A 23,582-nucleotide genomic window follows, 5' to 3' on the forward strand; every position below is an offset into this window, starting at 1 on the left:
GGAGCTGCAGCTACACTTACAGTACCACAGCACAATCAGTAACACATGAAACAGGGCACATGGGCAGACACAGTGTTTTCAAATTAAATCCAATCTGCTGGATGTCCACAGCAAGGAGTTAGTGAGTTGTGCTATAGGGGTTGACACTAGAAATAAATGCTGATAATGAACTCCAAAACAAAGTAAACATGAGTTGTGTGTCTAGATGGTGTAGATAAATAGAAAACCTCCTGTCAGTGAAAATGTAACATGGGAGCTGGGGGGAAATATCTCTGTGTTGCGGTGTCTTGTGGCTATGAAAGGTGACAATCCAGGAGCAGGGGGGTACTGACTCACTGTTAACACTCAGTGTAGGCATGAACAGGTGCCCAGTGATAGTCGCTTTGACAGTTACTTCAGACACATTCATGCCCATTTAAGAGAGTTCCTGTGTGGGTGCCTGTGTTGTAGCTGAGCTAGCGTATCTTCTACAAGAGGCCTTCCTGCTGTGTGTTTGGGCATGTCAGAACATAGTCTTAACCCTCCTTTGATCATGTGTTGTGTTTACTGCCACTGAAGAGGAAAGTATCTTTTGTTCATGTAAAAGGGCAACCCACTGCCAGTGTCTGAAGGCTTGTTAATGCGAGTGCATACATCACTGTTATGAGGCTAAATTAACTTGGGTCTAGAGGTCTCTCCATCGTGGTTCAGAGTCACAGTTTTGCAAGATAAATAAAGTCTAATCTATCAATGCATACTGTAAATTACATGTACATATGTATTTACCTTTTCATGTTTGCATTTCATTAGTTCAGCCTCTCAGTTCAGTGGGTGGTAAAGTTTCTATCATGAGAAATAAATTCACCTCCCTGCTTGGACTTGTAGTCTTGTAAGAAATACTTAGGATCCATGGGAGACTGCTTAGAAGAATTTTAATTTAAATCTATTGTCTGTAAGGGAAAAGTATTCATTAATATGTTGTTGACACACACTGTACACACAGTCGATGTGCTAATATAACATTTACACACAACAGTTTATGTACCTGCTTACACAGCAACGTGTCGAGCAATAAAAATCTAATGATTTCCTGAAGAGGTCTCCCATTGACAGCATTTGTATCTTCGAGTATTGCATCAATTTTGTTCCCTGCTGACAAGGGATTTGTTGTGTTATGAGGACTAACATATGGTCAGGAGGACATACATGTAGGCCAACATGCAGGCTCTACTCACGCCACCCCTGGGTTGTGATTCTGTTTTGTGTTATGTTATGCTATGCTATGCTATGCTGCTGGAATTAAGTGATTCTAAACATGCTCTGGTGATTGTATTGTGAGTAGTAATGTACTGCATGCGAGATGTCTGTTTAATGGAAATGTTGTCCATACACATTGCCAACAGCGGGGACTACTCAAATTAATTTAGTGCACAAATCATTTCAAATAGCCAACCAACAACTGTTGTTAATTCAATGTTAACTTAAACAACTTAAACTTAAGGCCTTTACGCAGCAGGGATAAGCAGGTAAATATTAAACAGGATGAAAATGTGTAATACTAGTCTGCAAATATTCACATCAAAACTATGCACACCAGCTGCAATGTCAATATGTGAATTTGTGGCAAAGGTATATTATTATTAAATGGTACTTACTGTAGACCAAGCAGGACAGGGACTGTGAAAAAAATGGTGCCAGCTCGCAGAGCTCCAAGAGGGCCATAGGCATACTGCAGCACTGCCTGGCTCGCTGACAGATAAAGTGAGGCTGCTGTGTCGCGTGATGTAAAGAGTCTCGCCTCTTTCTACTGCAACATGTGTGCGGTACTCGGCAAAAATAGACCTGTAGACAGTCATGTGGGCAAAATACCAGCATGTCACTACAGTTTTAATGTATGTATGTGTAGAATATGTCACAGACATGAAGAGAATACGCACAACAGGTGATGGGCAGTTTCTTTCCTGTGCGCTATCTTTCTTTCACATTCACTTTTCTTTCACTTTCTCTCCCTCCTTCCCTCCCTGTCTTTTCCCCTCCCACATTCTCGCCCTCAAAGGGGATAAAGGGAAATCACGGCAGCATATTTATTGATAATTATCAAAGGCCAACTCCATGTAAACGGGTAGTGTAGGCAGGAGCCTATGTGAACACAAACACGCGCAAGAGCAGCAGCAGCTCAGCAACGCAGCCCCCACTCAGTACACAGACATCCATTGTGCCCAGCCTGAAAATGAAGCAACGCAGCAGCCAAGCTTGACATGCCTGTGACTGGTCTTACCTGTTAACATGGACGCCAAAATGAAAAGCAAGACGTAACGCCACGCAGCAGCGCTGCACAAACATCCAGTGTATCCAGCCTGTTATTAACCAGGTTCATCTCAGCTGCCTGTCCTAAGGCTCCAGTCCATTGAGATGTATTAATACATTAAAACACTAAAGATACAAACAAACTGTGAGGTAAACTTTACCTTTATCAAAGTAGTCTGGTGGATTTTAAAAGAGAACAGATGGGTTGAACAGCTTCAGTTCTCGGTAAATCCCACATATACTGTATAGCAGTCTGTCTGTGCAGGGAGCAATTGAGGTCACTCATCATCAAGTAACATTTGTTTGTATAATTATGTATAATTGGTCATATAATACAGGGTCGTGACAAACATGACACAACATAATTGGTCGATGCCTTCAATACTCGATAATCGACCTTCCTCCAAAAAAAAATAAATATATAGCTTTTTTGCCATGTACTCCTCTCTTTCTGTGAAGTGGTCATGACTAAAACAACAGATCAAAAACAACATTGACGTGGGAACGATTCGCACAGAAAAAATGCCCTCAGTGTGTAAAGGCCTTCATGCTACATTTGCTATGCTTTGTTAGTTTCTATTTTTATTGTATTCACAAAATGACCTTGACTTGTCATTGTCATTTTCATATGAATGAATATGAATTTTCCTGATGTTATGGGCTCTATCCAGCTCTCCCAGTATCAGGGGAACAGGAAGTAATTGGTTCACATGTTAAATGAGGAAAACATCTGAGTGAAAAGAAACAGAACTCTTGAACAATGAGCTTCAGCAGCAGTGAACAGACTGTGAAAAGAGCAGCACTTACAGTGAAGGATATTCCTTCAGCTCAGCACATCTCCTTAATCACAACAGCATTCTTATTTTCATACCCTCACAATTGAAACTTAACAGCTCCAACGTACAACATACCTCACAATAAGTGAGGTATGTTGACCAAAACATTGCTTGACCAGCAATTTTACACTCTTTCCAATAGTGGGTCTTAAAGTGCATGTTTGTGCTTAAGGTGGTGATAGAGGAAAGCTGATGGGATTATTAAAAATCCAAAGTGTTTGTTTCTCCTGGAGCATGAATGTGCTCAGTCATTGTCATAGTAATTTGCCTGAAAAGTTAGATATGTGAGATGTGTTGTGTAGCTGACAATTTGTCCTAAACATCAAAGTGAAATGTGTGATCTAAAGATAAGATAATTAAGATCAATTAGTTGTGATAAAAAGAACATTTATTTCATTCTAAATTGACAAGATAATTGATTTGCATTATTGTATTATTAAATGTGGTCACCCGTGCAAGGCACTAATTATGTTGTAGGAATTATGCTCAGAGGAAGTTTGGTTCTCAAATATACTTCTGCTTTGCAGCAAAATGTAATGTGTCTTTTTTCCTAGATATTATTTTAAAGTTCCTCAATTACATGTTGTGATATCTAGCCATGCCAGTATTCCAGAATATTTTAGTGTGATATCCCAGTGAGATATCCCTTCTGCTTTCTGTTGAAGTAATAGTCGTCCTTTGAGGTCTATGAATTATCTAGAGTTACAAGGTCGCTGTTTGTGGGCAAACATGTACTGTAGCTATTACATTATTATGTTACAGCATACAGATATGTCAAAGCTTGTGACAGAGGCAGATAACCCCCAGGCAGTAATTCTAGATTTTAATAACACAAACAGGCCGGAATTCAACATTGAACATAAGCAAATGTACATGGTCTGATAACTGACAACTTTCATAAAAGTTTTAAGTTTATTTCATTTATATAGCACAGTATATAGCATGTATATACATACAGGCATAAAGGCACATACTGCATGTGTATGGGAAGACACAAATTAGAATAGAAGCAGGCAATCATAAAACCATGTAGATGCACAGTATATGTCAAGGAAATACAGCAAGATAAAAACAAAACAATTTAACCATAAAAAAAACCCAATGTGTCTGAAAAAATAAAAACTAATTCAATACATTTAAAAGCCAGAGACTAAACGTGGGTCTTGAGATGCATCTTAAGCGCATCAACAGTCTCAGCCTATCTACTGGCCATGGAGCTGCTACAGAAAAAGCCCTGTGCCCAGCCTTCTTTTTCTTTGTGTGGGGCACAATCAGCATAATCCTGAATTGAATGGGGAGCCAGTGGAGGGATGCAAGAAAAGGGGTGACATGATCGTGTTTCTTGGACCTTGTTAACTGGGCAGCAGCGTTGTGGACAAGTTGTAAACAGGAAATGCTAGCCTGGGAGATCTCTAGTAGAGGGAGTTACAATAGTCCAGCCTGGTTGATATTAGTGCATGGATGACTCTTTCTAGATCAGAGGATGTAAGGAATTGTCTGATTTTGGAAATGGTTTTGAGTTGGAAATAGCTGGACCTGACCACAGAATTGACCTGCCTGTTAAAACTTAGCTTGTTCATCAGAAATAATGCCCAGGCTCTTGGTCTGATGTAGGTAGAAAGGTGATTGAGTTATCCCGCAGTATACCTTGAAAATCGTTTATTGCTGCAACCCTAGTATAAAGTGAAAAAAACATTATTATTATTGCCACTGACCTTTGTCGTCATCGGCTCTGGAGAAGTGTGTAAATTTTTTATTGACACTGTGGCCTTATAGGTTACTAAATTCAAATTTGATAACGTGCATGGATTTGTGGAAATCATTATTGACTTGGAAACTGCTGGGTTGCCTCAGTCTCGAGCTTGTTATGGCTCAGAAGTGTGTGTGTGTGTGTGTGTGTGTGTGTGTGTGTGTGTGTGTGTGTGTGTGTGTGTGTGTGGCTGGGCGGGTGGGTGGGTGTGCTGGGTGGCTGTGTGTACGTGGAGGCCCAGTGGGGAAAAGAACCCCATTTCCCACTGGCTCGGTGAGAAAAGAGTTCCTACTGGTGAATGATGCTTATATCACCACATCCTCATGCGCCCTCTGAGAAGCGACCTCTGACCTTTGGAGCTATGACTACTTCCTGTTGAGAGAGAAGATGAGGAAGATGAGTGTGAATGTGAAAGATGAGGCTGAGGGCTATATACGGTATACACACACATACATAAGCCCTTATGATGCTTGCTCTTACAGACAAACACAAAGCAACCACAGACTGTAATAGGTACTTCTGGTGGCTGAAAGAGGAAAAACGCTTTTCATTTGAGCACTGTGCCTATTGTGTCAATAATAGATGATTGTATTCATTGTTGATCTAGGATAATAAAGGCAATTCACCACCATTAAGTCTGGGTTTATGATGCCTTTATTGACAGGTGACTTTCTGAACTTCATCATAAACTGCCATGTAATTGTCTCTCTATCATTATGTAAACATCACTGTTGGATAAGAGCTGCTCTTAATGCGGTCACAAATTCCCATACAGTATCTGGCCACTTTATTAGGGACACCTATGTCAGACTGACTCAGAACCTATCCATATTCTAAGTGCTGTATTGTAGGCAACTGTACTTTCAGTTTCCTATCCATACCTTTGTTTACATAGTTTATTTGCTTATATAGTATACCTATGTTTACCAGCTAGTTGCCAAATGTGTCTGTCTGATGTTTGGTGCTGTCAGGAAGTGTACAGTGGCTTTTTTCCAAAGCTTTTGAATACAGCTGTCTGAGAGTGGTGAAACAGAACCCCAGCACTGACCTGAAAGATGCAAAATAGCCCGTCGAGCTGAGGGAACTGCAGAGTCAGAGACATTAATGTTGTTTGGTTTGTTGTTACTGTGATAGAGGAATATTGATTAAAACAAGTACTCATTGTATACAACACATGGCAGACTTCCCATGGCAGCTTTATCATATGTTGCCTGGATAAAGCTTTAAAGAAGTCCCCAGAATTTTGTATTGGGGAGAGGCAAAAAAAGAGAAAAAGGGCTGTGGTATTCCCTGAAGCTAAAATTTAGAAAACCCACAGCATCATTAAGCACTAGGGGCTCTGGATGCAGGCAAAATGGAGAAGTTTAACATTGTTCATTTGCATATACAGGTCTGTTGAAAACCTCTCAACCCACCCGAGGGCGATATTGTCTTTGACCAGTTACATATCCAGCTGTGTCTTTGATTTGGAGGGCACAGCAGCCTCAACAGCAGTACACACAGTACACTGGTTAGTCAACCACTTTGGTCCAGACTGAAATATCTAACAAAATATTTGATCCCATGGGACCAAAATGACACTTTTGGTCCTGACTGAAATGCATCAACAACTATTGAATAGATTTTCACTTAAATTAGAACAATCATGTTCCCACTCAGAGGAATTATTTAAACTGTGGTGAAGTTTTTAATTCATCCATCACCACATACCTGCAGCCTTACTTCTGTTGTAGTTTGCTTTACTTTGGTTGAACATTCTAGCAAATGCTAGCATGCTAACATGCTTAACTAATTTAGTGATGGTAAACATTATCTCTAAAACATAAATAGGTTAACATCATTATATAAGCCCACATTTGTTTGTTTTTGTATGTACTATTTTTCCCTGTTATGTTCTTCTGCTATTTTTAGCCACAATGACATCATTTCCCCCAAGCATAATATATTTTCATGTAATGTAAACAAAACAAGGACTTAATCTGTTAGAGTTAATACATTGTGATAAACAGCTGGCCTTTAAACCAGCCGAAGATCTCTGTGTGTTTAATCACTGTGTGTATCACAGTTTTGTCAGATGGCAGCATACACATACATACTGGGTTAGTAAGCCTACAATTACCCTGGTTACCTAAGCAAATGGCAGCCTAATACACTAAGTTCTAATCAGTTAGATTAGACTGGACAAGGTCAGACTTAGGGTTTTTTTAGAATGGCACAAGATCACATCAGAAAAAAAAATCTAGAAAAGAAAAAATCAACATTGTTGGTTTTGCTCCAGTGTGTTGCAGTGTTGTAACAGAAATGACAATCATGAATGTGGATTCAGTGTAGTAGGAGAATAGGACAGTGCATTCTGTGCTGTAAATCTGTTCATCATATAAAACCTCTAATCCCACATGCATTATGCCAGTCATATAAGCAATCATACAGAATGAAGATAATGGACAAGGGCCAAAAATGTCACTTTGTAAAGCTGAAGCCAAACTAGTACCACTGCCTTACTGTTCCAAATACTTTTCTTCCCCATAAAGTTTATATAAGCCAGCCAGGCAGTGCCTAATGTGATTGCTTGTACTGGGACGGCTGTAGCTCAGGAGGCAGAGCAGGGTCCCTGTCCCTACCCGATGTGAGTGTTGAGCAGCACATGTGAGTGTGTCCGTTATCTCGTTAGGTACGGCAACACCACCTGCACAAACCACACACATAACTCCAATAATACATAATACATTTGTTATGTTTTTGTTTTCATTTGTTAAGTTGTTTTATGATTATGATTACATTTGTGCACGATTATTTCAGTGTGTGGTTGCCTGTTACAGCATATCTTTTTTTTGCTATTAATTTCAGTTCTATGGAGTTTTATTAACACGGAAATTATAAGAACTATATTGCCAAAGCATACAAATACAATTTCGGCAAAGCAAAGAAAGTTTGACTGTTAATAAAATTGATTCAAATAATGACAAAAACATATACACTGGCTGGCCAAACCATTCAGAGACATGAGGGGTGGGCAAAACACGATAGGATACCAGATAGGCACTTTGCTTCTAACTCAATCTAACCATAATGCAAGGCTTCTCTGCTGTCTGTTTGTCTGCCTGCCTGCCGTCACACTTGGCAGCTTTGCTGTTGAGGCCAAAGAAGTGTAGTCCAATTCGGATACCGGACATGTTCAATATTGATACATGTCTTAAAAAAAGCTGAGACTGCTCTGTGCAACAGTGTGCGGGGGGCGGGGCTTGGGGTTCAATGCAAGTCACTGAGTGAGAAACACACACACACATAGGAAGCAGCAGGCAATAGTCGGAGTAATAAGTGAGTCACGGAAAAATAGTTTCACACATTGTGCTCTAAAAACAGAAAAGTAGACAGCCAAAACAGAGCTTACAGTAGGCCTAGACTGCTGTTGGCATGCCCCCAGTTTGGACAAACAACGGGAGGGCCAGTGTAGGAAGCTAAGCGATACAACATTATCTGAAAACTGCCACAGTCATAGAAAAGTGCATGCTGTTATTACTGTAATCAGCCATAAAGTTTGTATATAGGCTCAGTTTGCAGTAGTCACAGTGACTGAAACGACGCATGTTGTGTTTGCTGCCTCAGAAGATGAATTAAAAGTCCCTGTTCATGCAACGTTACGGCACAGCAGAGGTGGTCCAGAGTGAATAATAACCTTTTCCCGACACGTGCTGGCTCAGCCTGACTCGGTTTGACTCGGCACTTGAGCCCAGGATTAGCATTTCCCTTACAAAAGGCTAACCACTTGAAGGTGTGTCTTCAACGTTTGGGAAGTGACGATGTGAGCACCTCTTTTCACGCGTGCACATTGTTGCAACAAAAGTAAGGGCAGAATACCAGGTTGCTCACATTTGGTTGGCACTGCTAAGCCGTGTGCCAGAAAGGTGTTAAATAAATAAAAGTAAAGATATAGGTGTCATAATAATGTCAAATACCAAATAAATAAATAACTACTATTGATCGCATTTTTAAGCAACTGTCGCTAAAGGAAAATTAGTTCACAGAATGTTCTTCTCTGTTATTTGAAATTGTTTATTTAGACTTTATGGCCACTTACTGCAGTTGGACTCATTTTGGATTCTCGTCTGTTTGTAAAATCAAGGTTGTGTGCACAGAATTTTTTTTAATCCTAGGGGAAATTGTTATGTTTTGAATAATATCTATACATATGGTCAAGGTCCAAATGTCTGCCTTTCATCTAGAAATGATGCATTTCAAAAATGCTAATTAATGTAAATCAAATATCAAACCATGTTGGTTTTTAAATTACGGTATGTGAAAGTTGTCTGTTATTGAGCATCTAACTAAAATGGAAGACTTGAAAGGGCTTGTGGGTATAATAATTAAAGCAATATTATGTAGAAATTGACATTTTGTGTGATTTGGCACCCCCAAAGGTGTGTAACGTCACGTAGGTACTAACTACAAACAAGACTCATTACATCATAACAATGTTATGTCTTGAAAACTTGTATCGTGAAGTAAACACATGCGTAATGCTGTCATCCTACCCTCTCACTGAAGTTACATAGTGCAGAAACAAGTGATGGGGGGGCTGAGACAGAGACACCATTCACCCTGTTACAAGATACTGTACCATTAAAATGATTTTGAAGCTGTTTTGTTTTAAGGTAAAAAGTTACATATTGTTGGTTTAAGTATTCAACTACCTGGTTTAGGGCTTCTTGTTCTCTTGATGCAACAAGATGAGCACATTTGTGCAGGGATGCTGTATTTTATTATATTATGTAAGGGATAATGCCTAACAGGGTGTCCATTATCAGGAATTAATGGGCAACGTGGAGGCTTGTAATTCCTGATTATGGACACCTTGAAGGGCAATATCCCACTCATATTGGTCACTTGCCAAAGAAAAAAACATTAAGACCATTTGTGTAAATATTTGTGATCAAAATATAAAGTTTTTCACAAGCAGTAACTCTGTTTCCCTAACAGCACCTCAGAGTTGGACTAATAGCTGAAACAACCATTGCATTCCCATAAGGTTCTTATGTAATGGGAATGTCTACTACAAATAAATAGCTCTTTGGACCCTTCATCTCAGCTATTAGCAAGATAGCTAACGTTATGCTCGCAAGATTCAAATTAATTACCATTGTGTACGGTCGACACACAGTAAATATAATTTCACAGCATCTTTAACAACAAGACAGCATGTTTAGCAACAAGACAAGCTAGTTAACCAACCATGTCAGCATCCCCAAAACAATAAAAAAGAAAATTCATGAAAAAATGAGTGGCCGGCTGCAGCCTGAAGTAGTGAGTTAAATGACTATTGGGATGTAAGAAGAGCACTTGATACAGTCAGCTCAGAGGGACAGTGTAGCAGGCTGTAGTGGGGAGTAAACACACATGAAGTCAGTTTACCCAGCTTTTTAAAATCAAACAGGGTTTACTCACCTTTTTATGAGTTATCCACTACTTGTTATGGACAGTTCAGCCAGCAGTTCCAGAGGTGTCCATATATCAAAAGTTAGCCAATCAGAATCGAGTATTCACCCAGACCATGGAATAAAGGCCTTTATAATGTCACAGTGGTAGAAGGACAAGACTAATTCAGTACAATTGGGAATTGTAAAACAAAAAATAGATGGTGAAAGATGTACAGTATATCACTCTGTAGACACTACTTGCTATGAAAATTAAATATTTCATTACACAGCAAACAATATGATTGAGCTGTACAAGCATGTTTGTTGTATGTTGCACTCTCTTGAACAAGATATTGCATATGTTAGACACTATGTTGTCTCTTCTGGTCTCCAGCGAATATCTCCGGGACAGTAAATTGTGTTACATTGTAAGTATAAAAGGCTACGGTGCCAAGAAGTGTATTAGTTCAGTGAACCATTGGGTAAATATACTGCAGAGAATGAATAGTAACCGTCTACTTCCCCCTCCCTACACAGTGCTCTCACTCTGCCACTCAGACTCCATCCTTGTTTGTGTTTTCATTTTGTCCAGAGCAAGATATTACCTCAGCTACTGGCCAGGTTATCGTCATGTTTGGTGTAGACATTCTTGATAATCTGACACCAATGCACAAATTAAATGTAAATTCAAATCTACTGGCCATTGGATTGGGATTTCATTGGTATTTATAAAGCATAACTAAGCTTCACAGAGGATAAATCCATATCATTGTGAGTACACAACTAGCCTTTCTCTAACAAGGTGCCCATGGTTAACGTGTTTACAAAATCTGTCCACAGACCGACAAACCGACCGTCCTGTAACCAGGGGAGTAAAGTGGATGGGCCAATTGCCCCTGCCCTACTTCTTAATCCCCTAATAAAATAATTTATATTAAAATACATTCCTAGCTAAAAGAAAGACATGACAGTATTTCGACATAACTTGCTAACACACAATGTATTTACCTTTTGTTTACAGTGCATTGACAAATGAAAACCTTAGAAAACTCATTTGCTATTAGTCCTCTTTAGAAAATGGGATAGCCATTAGCCTCTTGTGGCTGAAATGAGTATTACAAAAACAAACACTTGTCTGACAAAAGAAAAACCTACTGCCAAAACATTTTTTTTAACCTTTATTCACAGATGAAAGCCAGATATGAATCTTGCAACTTTTTTTCCATCTGTGAAAGAGGGTTAAATATTAATATTAAAAAGTATTTAAGGAACTTCATAAGATTGTCCTTCACAACCATTTTTCACCTGTTCTTAAACCAAACACGCAGGAAGGATATCACTTCATCAGATCAGATTTAGAAAATGGATCACCACAGTTGTTTCTCATACTTGCCTATCAAGGCTTATGTAGATTTCAGTTGAGTTGGGCGACTGGGCTTAATTGTACTAATGTTACCATGTTATTTTCTCTTTGTTTGTCTCCCTTCTAGCCAATGAAAAATCTTTATGCAGATGATGGCTCACCTCTGTATCCACGACTAGGCCCGTACTTCTCTGATGGGCAGCGGCGGGTGGACTATGTGCTGGCATACCACATCCAGAAGCCCGGCAGCATACGGCGGCAGTCGTCCAGGTTCGGGGACAACAACTTCATCCGGCGGCTAAGGCGCAGTATGAGCATGAGAAGCAGCCGAGCACCGCTGCAGCCAAAAGAAGACCCAGAGATTGCTGCCCAAAAGCAACGGGCTGACTACCATGAAGATGACAAGCGCTTCAGGCGGGAGGAGTTTGAGGAAAATCTCTTGGAGACAGGGCTGGAGCTGGAAAAGGATGAAGGGGTGAGGGGGTTGCTTCAATGTTTTCAACTCTATCATGCACCTATGAAGCTTACAACGATAACAGTGGTAAATTTACCACTTAAAGTTCTTAGTCATTTTAAGAACAATGTCTCCATGCTGAAAGACTGAGGATAAAGCTGCGGGTCCCAGTCAGGTCAGCCCTCACCTCTTGATTTTTACATGTAAATGGCATGGAAATGAAAAAACAGCAATGTTCTTGTATTACAGCGTAGAACAAGTTATTCCTACTATTTTAAGTGTCATTGGAGTCAGAAAAATCAGAAATGATACGTTATTTTGATCGAGCATTAATGTCTTTGGATGCTTCGCTTAAATACTTGCTCATATTTTCAAACAGATAGTGTTCACCTAACATAAGACAGAAGGCTTTAAGGATGAGGAACATATTTGTTTAGGCAAATATTAATCTCGGCTCGTTTGGCTGGAGTTGCTGGAGTCTAAACCTCCCCAAAATTAATGAACAGCAGGGCAGAGCTGCTAATGTTAGCCTAAACTCTGAGGGCATCCAGGTATGTGTGTCACAGCTATTATATGAGGGTGGGACAGTAAAATTAAAGTTTAGACCACCCTATACTTTTACCATGTTAAAAATGCATCAGTCTGACCATTCTTTTCAGTACGATGTCAGAGCTCCACTAACTAATCCAAAATGCCCTAATCAATTCAATTCCATACCAAATGCTAATCTTGATTGTCACATAGAATGCACACACACACACACACACACGTGCATACACACACACAACCTCACCGCTGAAGTTAGCTAGTCATTGATGCCCAGGTGCTAGGCAGCTGAGTTTAAGTCGGTCACACCTCGAGTTTGAATGAACAGTGAGTGGTTATAATTAATCATTGAACCAGTTTCTGTATTTTGAGCTTTTTAACATTTTAAATATGTGACCTGGGGCTAAACACCTCCTCTGGATGAAATTACAAAATGCACCCATAAGTTTTCTCATGCTAGTATAGCCAGATATCAAACCAGTTGTTTAATGACACCAGAATACAGGAACATCTACTCTGTTCAAAATTTTCTGGGGGAGGACATCAGACCCCCCTTAGATTGTCCCACACATATTTTCCGTGCTTCCCATGTACCCAGGATTGGCCTCCACACATTTTAATAATAGCGCTTGCTATTAATGAGGCCCTTTTTTAAACTGCAACCTGACAAACTAATGCAGTTAGTTAATAATGTGCCCCTTATCCTTGGAAGTAACACACTCAGTTACTGTAGGCAGTAAGCTAGTTTGCCAGACATGCTTATGTTTACAGCTTATATAAGAGTTTTCTGTGTGTTTTTTCTTGAAGCCATTTAGCTAAAAAGACTGAACTCTTTAAATGCGAGTATCACTCTAAAAACAGGCCCATGCACACAGCTTCTACAGGATGTATAGAAATCCAAAACTTGACAGACCTCCTGTGCCAGAAGAAGAAAGATTGGGCAAGATAACACGCAGCCGATCACAAGACAGGTTCAGGTCATGTGAGTGATAGTGGAGACGCGACAGGACTGGCTCTCACTGGAAGATGGATGTGTGTGAGAAAACTTCTTAACAGATCAATATGACATCACTCTGCTATTATAGTAATGAACTCATGCTTCAAGTACATTTAGGATCAAAGTCAGACAAGAATGCCAACCATTCAACATGCATTGAATTTTACTGTTCTATTCCTATTCAGGAAGACCTGTGTGGTCGGGATCATTGTCAACCCGGAGGTTAAGCTGTATTAAAGTAGATAAGAATAGTTCATTATGTGGTACATATGGACTCAGCATGAAGATGGGCCTTGGTGTGTGTGTGTGTGTGTGTGTGTGTGTGTGTGTGTGTGTGTGTGTGTGTGTGTGTGTGTGTGTGTGTGTGTGTGTGTGAGTATAGGACAGCAGATAATGACATATCAGAAAAATAGAAAAACCAAGGATCACTTAAATGAGTAAGATGACAGACATTAATGGGAACTGAATGGATTATGGGTAACAAGACGAAGAGTCATTAGACTGGAAACCCCTGAGTGGATGTTGGTTTATATTTTAATGATATGATAACATAAACATAAAATACTGTATCTTTAGATGTTATTTAAAGAAGAAGGGAAGAACTGACTGAGCTAAGTTGAACTAAGTCGACAGTCGTTGACAGTCAACTAATTGTTTCTTTAGTTAATCCACGTCTTTGAACTGACTCCAGAGCATTACTTTGACATCAATGTATTTATTTTTATATCTAATCTCATCCAAACAAAGATGTGCTAGACTATATTCCTAGAATAGCTCTTGTGTCATTGCTGTGTATTTGCTACGTGAGTGGAGCCATGAACACAATTTGTTTTCATGAATGGATAAATTAACTCTTCCCACAGTGAGTTATTCCTTAAAACTTTTTGAGCAAACTTTTGACATGAAGTAGTTTGATTCTTCATATGTTCTCATGAAGTATTTTAGCAACTGACAGTGTAATAACTAATATTCAACATGTGATTAGATGATGATAATTCCAGACAGTGGGTAGGTACGTAAGGCATGATACATGATATGCATGGCCACCCGGGCTGATCGTGGCCATCCTAGACAATGCTCTGGACGTGGCTTTCTGCTCCATGCCACGGAGAACAAGGGGAAAGTCTATTTTGGACGGAAGCAGACAGATTTATGATCTATGGCACCACAAATTTGAAAATATCAACAATAAACACACTTAAAGGTTGAAAAATGACAAAATCAGCACAGTCTGAGTCAACAATATCAAGCAAGCATGACGCTCCGCTTCTGAAAGGCTCCCAGTGGGATATGAAGTCGCGTGGAATAAAGTAGTCAGTCAGTCTTATGGTTAGGCCTACGCTTAGACACAAGACTAATTAGTGAGGGAATCAATAAGATAATTACTAATTGTAGTAATAATCATAAAATTGTCAGGTAATTACAGCCCACAACAACAGTTATTAATCATAGAAGCAAAAGTGATCCATTTTGTTCCAAACACATTCTCCTTCTGCACAAAATGTTCAGTTAAAGTCGGACATTGTGGGTTAAGTTCAATTAATCTTTCTTGGAAAGGCTAAAATAAACACAAACACATTCAGAGTCCCACTGTTACCCCAATTTAAATAAGAGCAGAACAGATAAACCATGACTGCATTTATCCTTTAAAGACATGCCCATAATGGCTTTTTTTCAGATGCAAAATTAAACTGAAGTTGAACTAATCAGTTCATCAACCAGAATCTGAAATCCTAATAATTATGCCATATTACCTGTTTATATAAACCCCATTTGCCATATTCCTATTATCTTTGTTGTATTGTGCTCCTGCTGCAGCAACCCTTTTTCACAATTGTTCAACTTCACCAGACATTGCTTATCAGCGGACAGAACACACCATTTGAACATTTTACATTGAAATGCAAGATAAATCTGTATAAGGTAGGCCAGCTTGTTTGAATTGGTTATGATGTATTTCTGTATCCAGACGGGTCAGTGTGCTTAGCTGAAGGGTGTGAAGTGAGTCTGGCAGCATATGAGTGGTTTTACGTAACAGTAGAGGCTGCAGAAACAACCTCTAAGAGACAGCAGAGTTTTAAACAGAAAAGCAACATGCTTGTCTGGCAACTGGAATGTTTACTCCCATATGTCAACCAAACATGTTTTGTTTATTGGTGGTTTATGCATTTTGGAAAGTCAATACAAAACAGTGTTTCTGCAGTGTAGACATGTAGACATAGATAATAGTATTCAAATATCTAAACCTTGGTTGTATTTCAGAGTAAGATCCCTGGAATCGGCTTCTTGAAGATCCATGCTCCTTGGAATGTTCTGTGTCGCGAGGCTGAGTTCATGAAGCTTAAGATGCCAACAAAGAAGGTACTACATCGTTCATTAAATTGCCAGTATGTCAAATGCATATTCACTGACTTTTGTAGACTTTTGTTGCCCTTTTGGCTCTGATACACCAACATCAAAGCGGTTCTAGAGGACCATTGCATTGCCTCATGTTTTCCGTGTGTTGGCCAAAAGCTGCACTTGAACACACCACCCGTGGCTTTTAGGAATCTTTGCAGTCTTTCTTCTCAGTTCAAAGATAATTCTGAACCTTTGCTTAGCTCTCAGTTAAAAAGTGAAAAACAAAAGCCAAATCCAGTACATGCTTGTTGGCAGCATGGCCAAGCAGGGGTGTTTCACCACGGAGAGCCCAAAAAGGGTGATAGATAGTTTTTACCTAACATAAGACAGAAGGCTTTTAGGATGAGGAACATATTTGTTTAGGCAAATATTAATCTCGGCTCATTTGGCTGGAGTCAAGCCAGGAGGATGAGCCAAGAAGAGACAAGAGGCGAGCCCGAAGAAGCCGTAAAAGCAAGAGCCAGCACGTGTGGTAAAGTTTTATAGTCTAGTGGTGTGTTTTGGAAGAAAGGGGATCCTTGGTGCTCTTTTACTGATTACTAACTAATTGCTTTGTGTGGAGAGAGGACTGGCCTCTACTTGAAGGGAAGTCATTTGATTTCTAAATAATATTTGAAGTATACGCGCTTGCAAACTGAAAACTCACTCAGTCCGTCATTATTATACGCGTCATATCAAAGAACCAATGAAAGCACTAAGAGCTTGTAAGATCTCAAAATGATTACATGCTCTGAAACACAAGATATATACTTACACATTTAAAGAGATTCTGACCATTTCAGACATTTAGGGTGAATAGAAGGCAAAGAAAGAGACAGGAAGCAACTCTGTGAGGAATGTGACATATTTATGACTCTTGATAGGTTTAAGACACAAGGATGAGAATGCAAAGTCCATGGTTGGAGGGACAAGGCAAGTCATCTTAGTTCTGTTCCTAGTCTTTCTGGACATCCTTCCTCCTTGATGTCAGAGGTCATTGGGTCTGTGTTTGTTTCTGTGCACTCCAACACAGGCACAAAGAGCAATTAGATTACACCATCAAAATGTTTAAGAAAGAATTTAGTTTCTTAGTATGGCTGCAGTGCTAACTGGTGAAAAGTGTGAAAATGAATCTTCCCTCCTCCTCTGTTTATTGCATTAATGTAGTGTTATAACACCCAAATTAAGCCATTTTGTGGTGACAGCTCTGACAAGCCTTTGAGTTAAAGTTTGATACAAATCCAATGGGAATGCAAAATGGAATTTTAAATTAAAAAACCCATCAACTTCAATAATTACCAGCCACGACAGCTTTGGCTGGCCATTCAAGGGCTGCACTGGAAAACCTGATAGATTACCTCTGCTCTCTGATCACATCTAAGTACAGCAGTTATAATATTAGATCACAGGACATTTGAATTTGTCAAAAAGAAACTATAATCCTCACATTTCCAGCTGAATGTAGTTCTTTTGCCTCCTCTGCAGGTTTATGAAGTGAAACAAGGCAGCAACCTGGTGGAGAAGATCCGACTGTTCATTCACAAAGTCACAGCTCCTCTCCACCCAAAAGTCGACGCCAACCGGCCACAAAGCATCAAATCTCTCTCCCACCCCTTTTCCAGAGAGAAGCAGCATCTGTGAGTAAAATCTCTGCTTTAAGACTTGGTGCCTTAATTTGGTTATGATCCTTGAAAGTTGTCACATGGCTTGTTGTCTAAATTGGACTACTGTCATCAGAGTAAACAAAGAAGTCAATAGAACAATATTTCTGTGAGATTGGAAAACTGTTTTGCAAAGGGCAAGTTAGTAAACCAGTGAATATGACATCTAAGAGAAGAAACTCAAACTTCAGCATTTTGTCTTCAGAGCATTGATCTCCATGTTCCATGTTGTTTCACATCTGAGCAGGAGGAGGATTTGTAATAGGCAGCTTTACCCACACTTTTAGTATGGAGACAGTACAGAGAAGTAGCAACCACAGAGGTGTAAATTGGAACAAAAAACAAGCCTATCAAGCTGTGTGACTCGAACATGGCAGGAAAGCTGAAGCGTGACACTCTCTACTGCATTCTGCTGAGGCTCCCTTCCCTCAGCTTTCTCTCCTGCGAGGAAACAAACACATCTAGCCTGAATCACAAGTCATTTGCATTTTCTCAACACTGTGTTGGATGATTTTGAAAATAGCTAAAGCAGTGACTAACTGGATTAACTACAGACAGGAGTCATGACTTCACTGATGCCTCCTGTTCAGTCCCAACATGTGAAACCACTTTAAATGGCAGTGATTAGAGAGGAGAAATGTCTTTGCATAAATCCCTGCCTGCTGGGATGTATGGAGGAGAGAGTGGGCAGTGGGCAGCTATATTTACAGCTCTGAGTAACAGCTAGCAGGTCTCCCTCCACATCTCCTCCATTATTTCATCTTCATCAGTTGTGAAAACACTCCAGCCCAGTTCCCTGAGATTTAGCCTAGTTACAGATTACAGTGTAAATGTCTAGGTGACTAGGTGTCCATTGCTTCAACATTTAGGAAATTCTTGCATTGAACGATGTAGTTCTTTTAGGGAATATTGAATTTTTCTCCAGGATTTAATGCCAGTAAATTATTAAATTAAAACCCCAGAATTGGAGTATTAATATCAAATGAATGCTGTCTGGGACTTCAGATTATGGCAGCATAGGAGAGAGATGTGAAATAGAAGGGCTCCCCTATTTCACATGGATAACTATTTGTTCACGTCAATAACCACTTTACCACTTAAGCCAGAAAACAGAAAAACAGAAACAGAAAAACACTATTCCTGGACAGGTCATGGAGTTGGCTTAACAGCCACACTCTATCAGTTCTCTGCTGGTGTTGGTGGATGTCAACTCCTTCCAGGCACGGCTCACCACAGTTGAAAGTACGACTGGAGAAAACGTAGAAAAACTCGCCAAAGCAGAGGTAGTTGTTCGAAAGCTGCAAGCTGACAACTCTAACCCCCTGGACCGAGTTGATGACTTAGAAAACTGGTCAAGAAGAACCAACTTACAAATTGTAAATGTGCCGGAAGGTATTGAACTGGACAACACTGATCAATTTTTTTTTTAAAATGCTAATGGGAATCATGGGCCCACAAGTGTTTGACAAGCACCCTGACCTCCAGAGGGCCCACCACTCTCTCCTCACCAAGCCTTGAAGAGGAGCTGCCCCCAAAACCATCTAAGCTTCTTTTCATCGGTACCAAGACAAAGAAGGCTCAAACAAGGCTCTGTGCTGGGCAAGACAACATCAACTTTGCTAACGAGACAGCATCTTGAGACTTAACCCAGACTTCAGTGCTGCCCTACAGTATCTAAAACATGTTTAATGAGGTCAAGGCCCTGCTGTACTGCAAAGGAATACACTTCAGACTACTGCAGCCTGCAGTTCACACTCGAACAGAGAGAAATGTTACTTTCAACACACCTGTTGAAGCTAGGCTCTTCAATGAATTTTATTGTTAACATCATGAGATTTTCCACACACACTGTGCGCGATTGGGTCGTTGCTACACCAACACAAGGAATTTGTCTAGGTGAATAAGGTGCATACATTGAAGACATTAAACAATAAACAAACAGTAACTATAATAAAAATAGAAAATATGAAAAATAAAAGATGTACAAATTCTGCATTAATGTAATGCAAAGATTTCAAGGGCGGTGGTGGGTTTGAGTGCCACTCCAATAGGATACTGTATAGTTTAGTGAAAGCCATGTAGGTATGAAATCCTTGTTTAGTTGCTCGTTCCCCTCTGCTACAGTTTCCTGTCTGCTACAGACAGAGAGAGGGAGAGAGAGAGAGAGAGGGAGAACGTGTCAGAGGACACGAGGAAGAGCTTGATTGTTGAAATGTTAAATATATTGTTAGGTAATTACCACCTACTTACCATGACATTTCACGACCTGTCAAATGAAGTACTACAGAATTACCTTTATATGTACAGTCTTACTGTTGTCGCACACTTTTTTTAACTCATGCTCACAATAAGTATAACGTATGGTATCAAATGTATTCTCGCACACGTTTTTTTCCTCTCATGACACCTGCATGGCTCTGCAGATGCAAAATGGTTTTAAGGAAAATGTAAAGTCACCTGGTTTACAGTTTATGTCCACACATCAACATTCTTTAAATCTGTTCTCCCACAATATCTGTCCATGACAGCTAGTTAAGTTCATATGGCAGAAAATCACAAATTACAAATTAGCCTTGAAGAGCTTTACCATTGACTTTATTTGGTCATTTTATTGCCTTATGCCTGTAAGTTTATTTCTGCAGTATAGAAATAAACTTAGCTATGGCTATTATAATCTGTACAGCATAGAACACATTCCATAGACTCTGAGACTGCTGACAGGGTTGCTAACAAGCCTTATGCTAAAGATTTCTGAAGATCTCCAAACATCTATGTTTAGTAGCAGAGATAAGCTTGTCTGCTTCACAGACATATCAAGAGGCAGCACAGTTATTAAACTTTAGCTTTGTAAGACATGCTACATTAACTGTGGGTGACAAGATGCAAAGCTGCAAAGCTAGGCTAGAAGCTAAACTAGGACCCAAGTTTAAGGCAGCAACAACAGGTCACCCCCTTTCCCTAACAATATTTCAAAAACAGTGAGGTAGAAAACCAAATATGATGTAGGCTAAGCAGAGAAAATAGAGTCAGGGTTAAATCAATAATAAGCAGCGAGTCAGGGCCTAGACAGAGGTTACTGTGGGATAGGTGGAGTGCAAATTAACAAGAGCTTGACACTGCAGATGTTGACTGACATTCATCTCACTTCTCCTCTCTTCTTGTTTCCAATATGTACTGTGAAGTAAAAAAAAAAAAAAAAGATCAGTCTACTCAATCAGGATCTACAACTAAGACTAGATCTGTTTTGTTCTGTGTTGCCAGATTCGATCTGTCTGACAGGGACAAGTTCTTTGACACCAAGACCAGAAGCTCAATAGTAAGTATTGGTTTTAGTATGAGCGGTTGGAAGGTGAATCCTTTTGGAGGCCAGAATGATAAAATAATAAATGATGTTTAATATATAATATATAATATTTCTTCCAGATAGAAGAACAGTGTTGCTTTAGCATGGTGATAGCATGTGTGTGATATGTTGCATTTATGATTATAAAGTCCAGCCTTTCAGTGATCACATTTTTATTTCATGTTTTATTTTTCAACACTTGGGGTTAGACTGAGATTAACAGAACAACATCAGCCTCTGTGTGCACCTGTAATACTGGACATGACTCATTTTGTATACAAGCATGTGCATGTACAGTACAAGCATACACTGTATTATGACATTCATTTATGTGGTTTAAATAATTTAACTTTTTCCAGTAGGTGTCACTTGTATTTCCCTTTGCATCATTTGTTCGAGCTACAGAGACATTCAGAGAGAGTGTGTGAGAGAAAATGTTGAAATCTGAAGTTACTGGGGAGGCTTTCCTCTTAATACTACCAACTTTTTCCTTTTCAAGTCTTCTCTAACATTTGGTAACATTATTTACTGAATCATCATTTTGAAATAAAACATGAGATAGAACTAGGAGTACTAGTTCCACTTACATCAGATCGCTTACCATACGCAACTCTAAATCATAAATATATCGTATCAGGGCAGGCCCAAATTACATGTAAATAGGCTCCCACATCATTATTATTACACAGTGTGCAGATGGATATGAGACAAAGTTGGAATTGGAAGTGCTTTTCTGGAGGTCACATAAACTATGTTTAGAAATAATCATCTGGTAGTTATAATTTGGGGATGAGAGCGCCACATTTTCCGAAACACTTCAAATTAATCGACTCCTGCCAGTTCTTTAAGTTAAAGTCAACATTGGTCTTCATAACACCCGTACAGGTAACTCCTTGGAACTTTCTGCACATCAAAAATACAAGTACAGTTTTTTGAGAGATTTTCAAATGATCTTAGATTTTTAGTGTCAAAAAAGAGTTTGGATGATGCATTTAGACCAGGAGGTTAATGCTCCAGACAGAGCAACAGAACCCCACTGCCCATGGTCGGAGAGAGTTGGATAGAGTGAGATATAATGGAGCCAAATTTCACCTGGCACTTCTTATGAGACACACAGATCACTAGAACTTCATCCAATTCATGAGGAGCAGCTATGCTACGTTCAGTTATGAGCCTTGCTGTATTTTTTCCCCTGGTATTTTGTCCATTCTAAAAGCCCCATCCTTTAGGATAGACAATTGTTTATAGAAAAATGCGTTTTGATAAATGTAACAGCATAGCCGTGACACCCTGTACTCCCTATTGTTTACTTGCCATCAATTTGACTCCTGCTTCTATGTGATTCTCATGAAAAACTGATAAATCCTGTGAATCTGCATCATACACGTGCTGCTGCACTGACATACATGCTTACGCAGCATTTCGCATTGCTTGGCTAATGACTGGGGAATGTGATTGGCTTCTCATTATTGGATGGAGCCGCTCAATCACAGGAGACACTGGGTTCCAGCTGAGCTCCAGCTCTCATCAGCAGCCTCTCTGAGGACAGATAGACACAGCTCATCGGTTTGCCTGATTCCTTCTCCCTGTAGCAATTTCTCCTGTTATCATACAAATAAATGTTAAGCTTATTCTCCTCCTCTACATTCTCATGTCTTAACACTGAATCTGCTTGGTTCAATAGTTTAATGTTTTGTTGTATCGTCAGGTCTATGAGGTACTGAAGAGGACAAGATGCACTAGAGCCAAATACTCCATGGGTAAGGCCTACATCTATATCTACTATAAGGGATACATCAATATGCAATTAACCTGGGTCCTATACAGCATAATGACCACCACAGAGGAGTGTGGGGAGTGGGATTAGCTCCGCCATCGCCAGCATTTCAAAAGCTTCTGTAGTGTGTAAACACCAACACTCCCTGCTACACCAAGCAGAACCAGCTACCTCATGGTTAACTGAGCTACAGTAGATACTTTAGCAACAAGTACAGCTATCTGTCAGTCAGGAAAGTCTGTCAATTGAGGCAGAGCAGTCAGAGGACACCAGAGGGAACACCAGAAGACATTTTGTCTATTAAATATGATCCAGTTTCATCAAAATCACAGATAGTTGATGTTGTTTGACATATAGTGCCAAACATTGGCACTATATATGGCAAAGATCTGGTACATGGCAACATAACTAACAAGAAGGGCGATGAGCATGAGATAATCACACAGATTTTAAACAATCCCAGATTTGTTTGGACAAAAAAACAAAGTAAATGGTATCACCCACACTGTCTGTTATAAACATCCATCACAGTGTACAAACAGATGTTCTTGTTTAGCTTTTATCTACTGTTTTTGTGTACAAATAGTTTTACTGTATTATGAGTAATTTATTTCAGGTCCACTCATTTTCTGTTTTACCGCCAAATAAAGTAGTTTATATCTAGATAAACTGGTGGCTTGTTTGCAACTTGCCATTTCCTGGTGGACTTTTTGTAATAATGTTGCCATGTTCCCAGATCTCAGCCACTACTGCATGCATGCGTGCTGAGTGGCTGA

At 39.6% G+C, this 23,582-nt stretch overlaps 1 protein-coding gene across 2 annotated transcripts in view; it reads left to right on the top strand.

The window, feature by feature from the left end:
• ano1a (anoctamin 1, calcium activated chloride channel a) overlaps positions 1-23,582 on the top strand; it is a 71,274-nt gene that overhangs the window by 15,337 nt on the left and 32,355 nt on the right. For both annotated transcript variants that reach the window (XM_084355117.1, XM_084355118.1), the window contains exons 3-7: positions 11,777-12,124; positions 15,909-16,007; positions 17,511-17,662; positions 20,948-21,002; positions 22,738-22,789. In XM_084355117.1, the coding sequence (XP_084211243.1) occupies positions 11,777-12,124; positions 15,909-16,007; positions 17,511-17,662; positions 20,948-21,002; positions 22,738-22,789 (706 nt within the window). The remainder of the gene's footprint in view (positions 1-11,776; positions 12,125-15,908; positions 16,008-17,510; positions 17,663-20,947; positions 21,003-22,737; positions 22,790-23,582) is intronic.

Source organism: Pagrus pagrus (genome assembly GCF_965226575.1).
Source record: "Pagrus pagrus genome assembly, chromosome: 1".
NCBI classification, from domain to species: Eukaryota; Metazoa; Chordata; class Actinopteri; order Spariformes; family Sparidae; genus Pagrus; species Pagrus pagrus.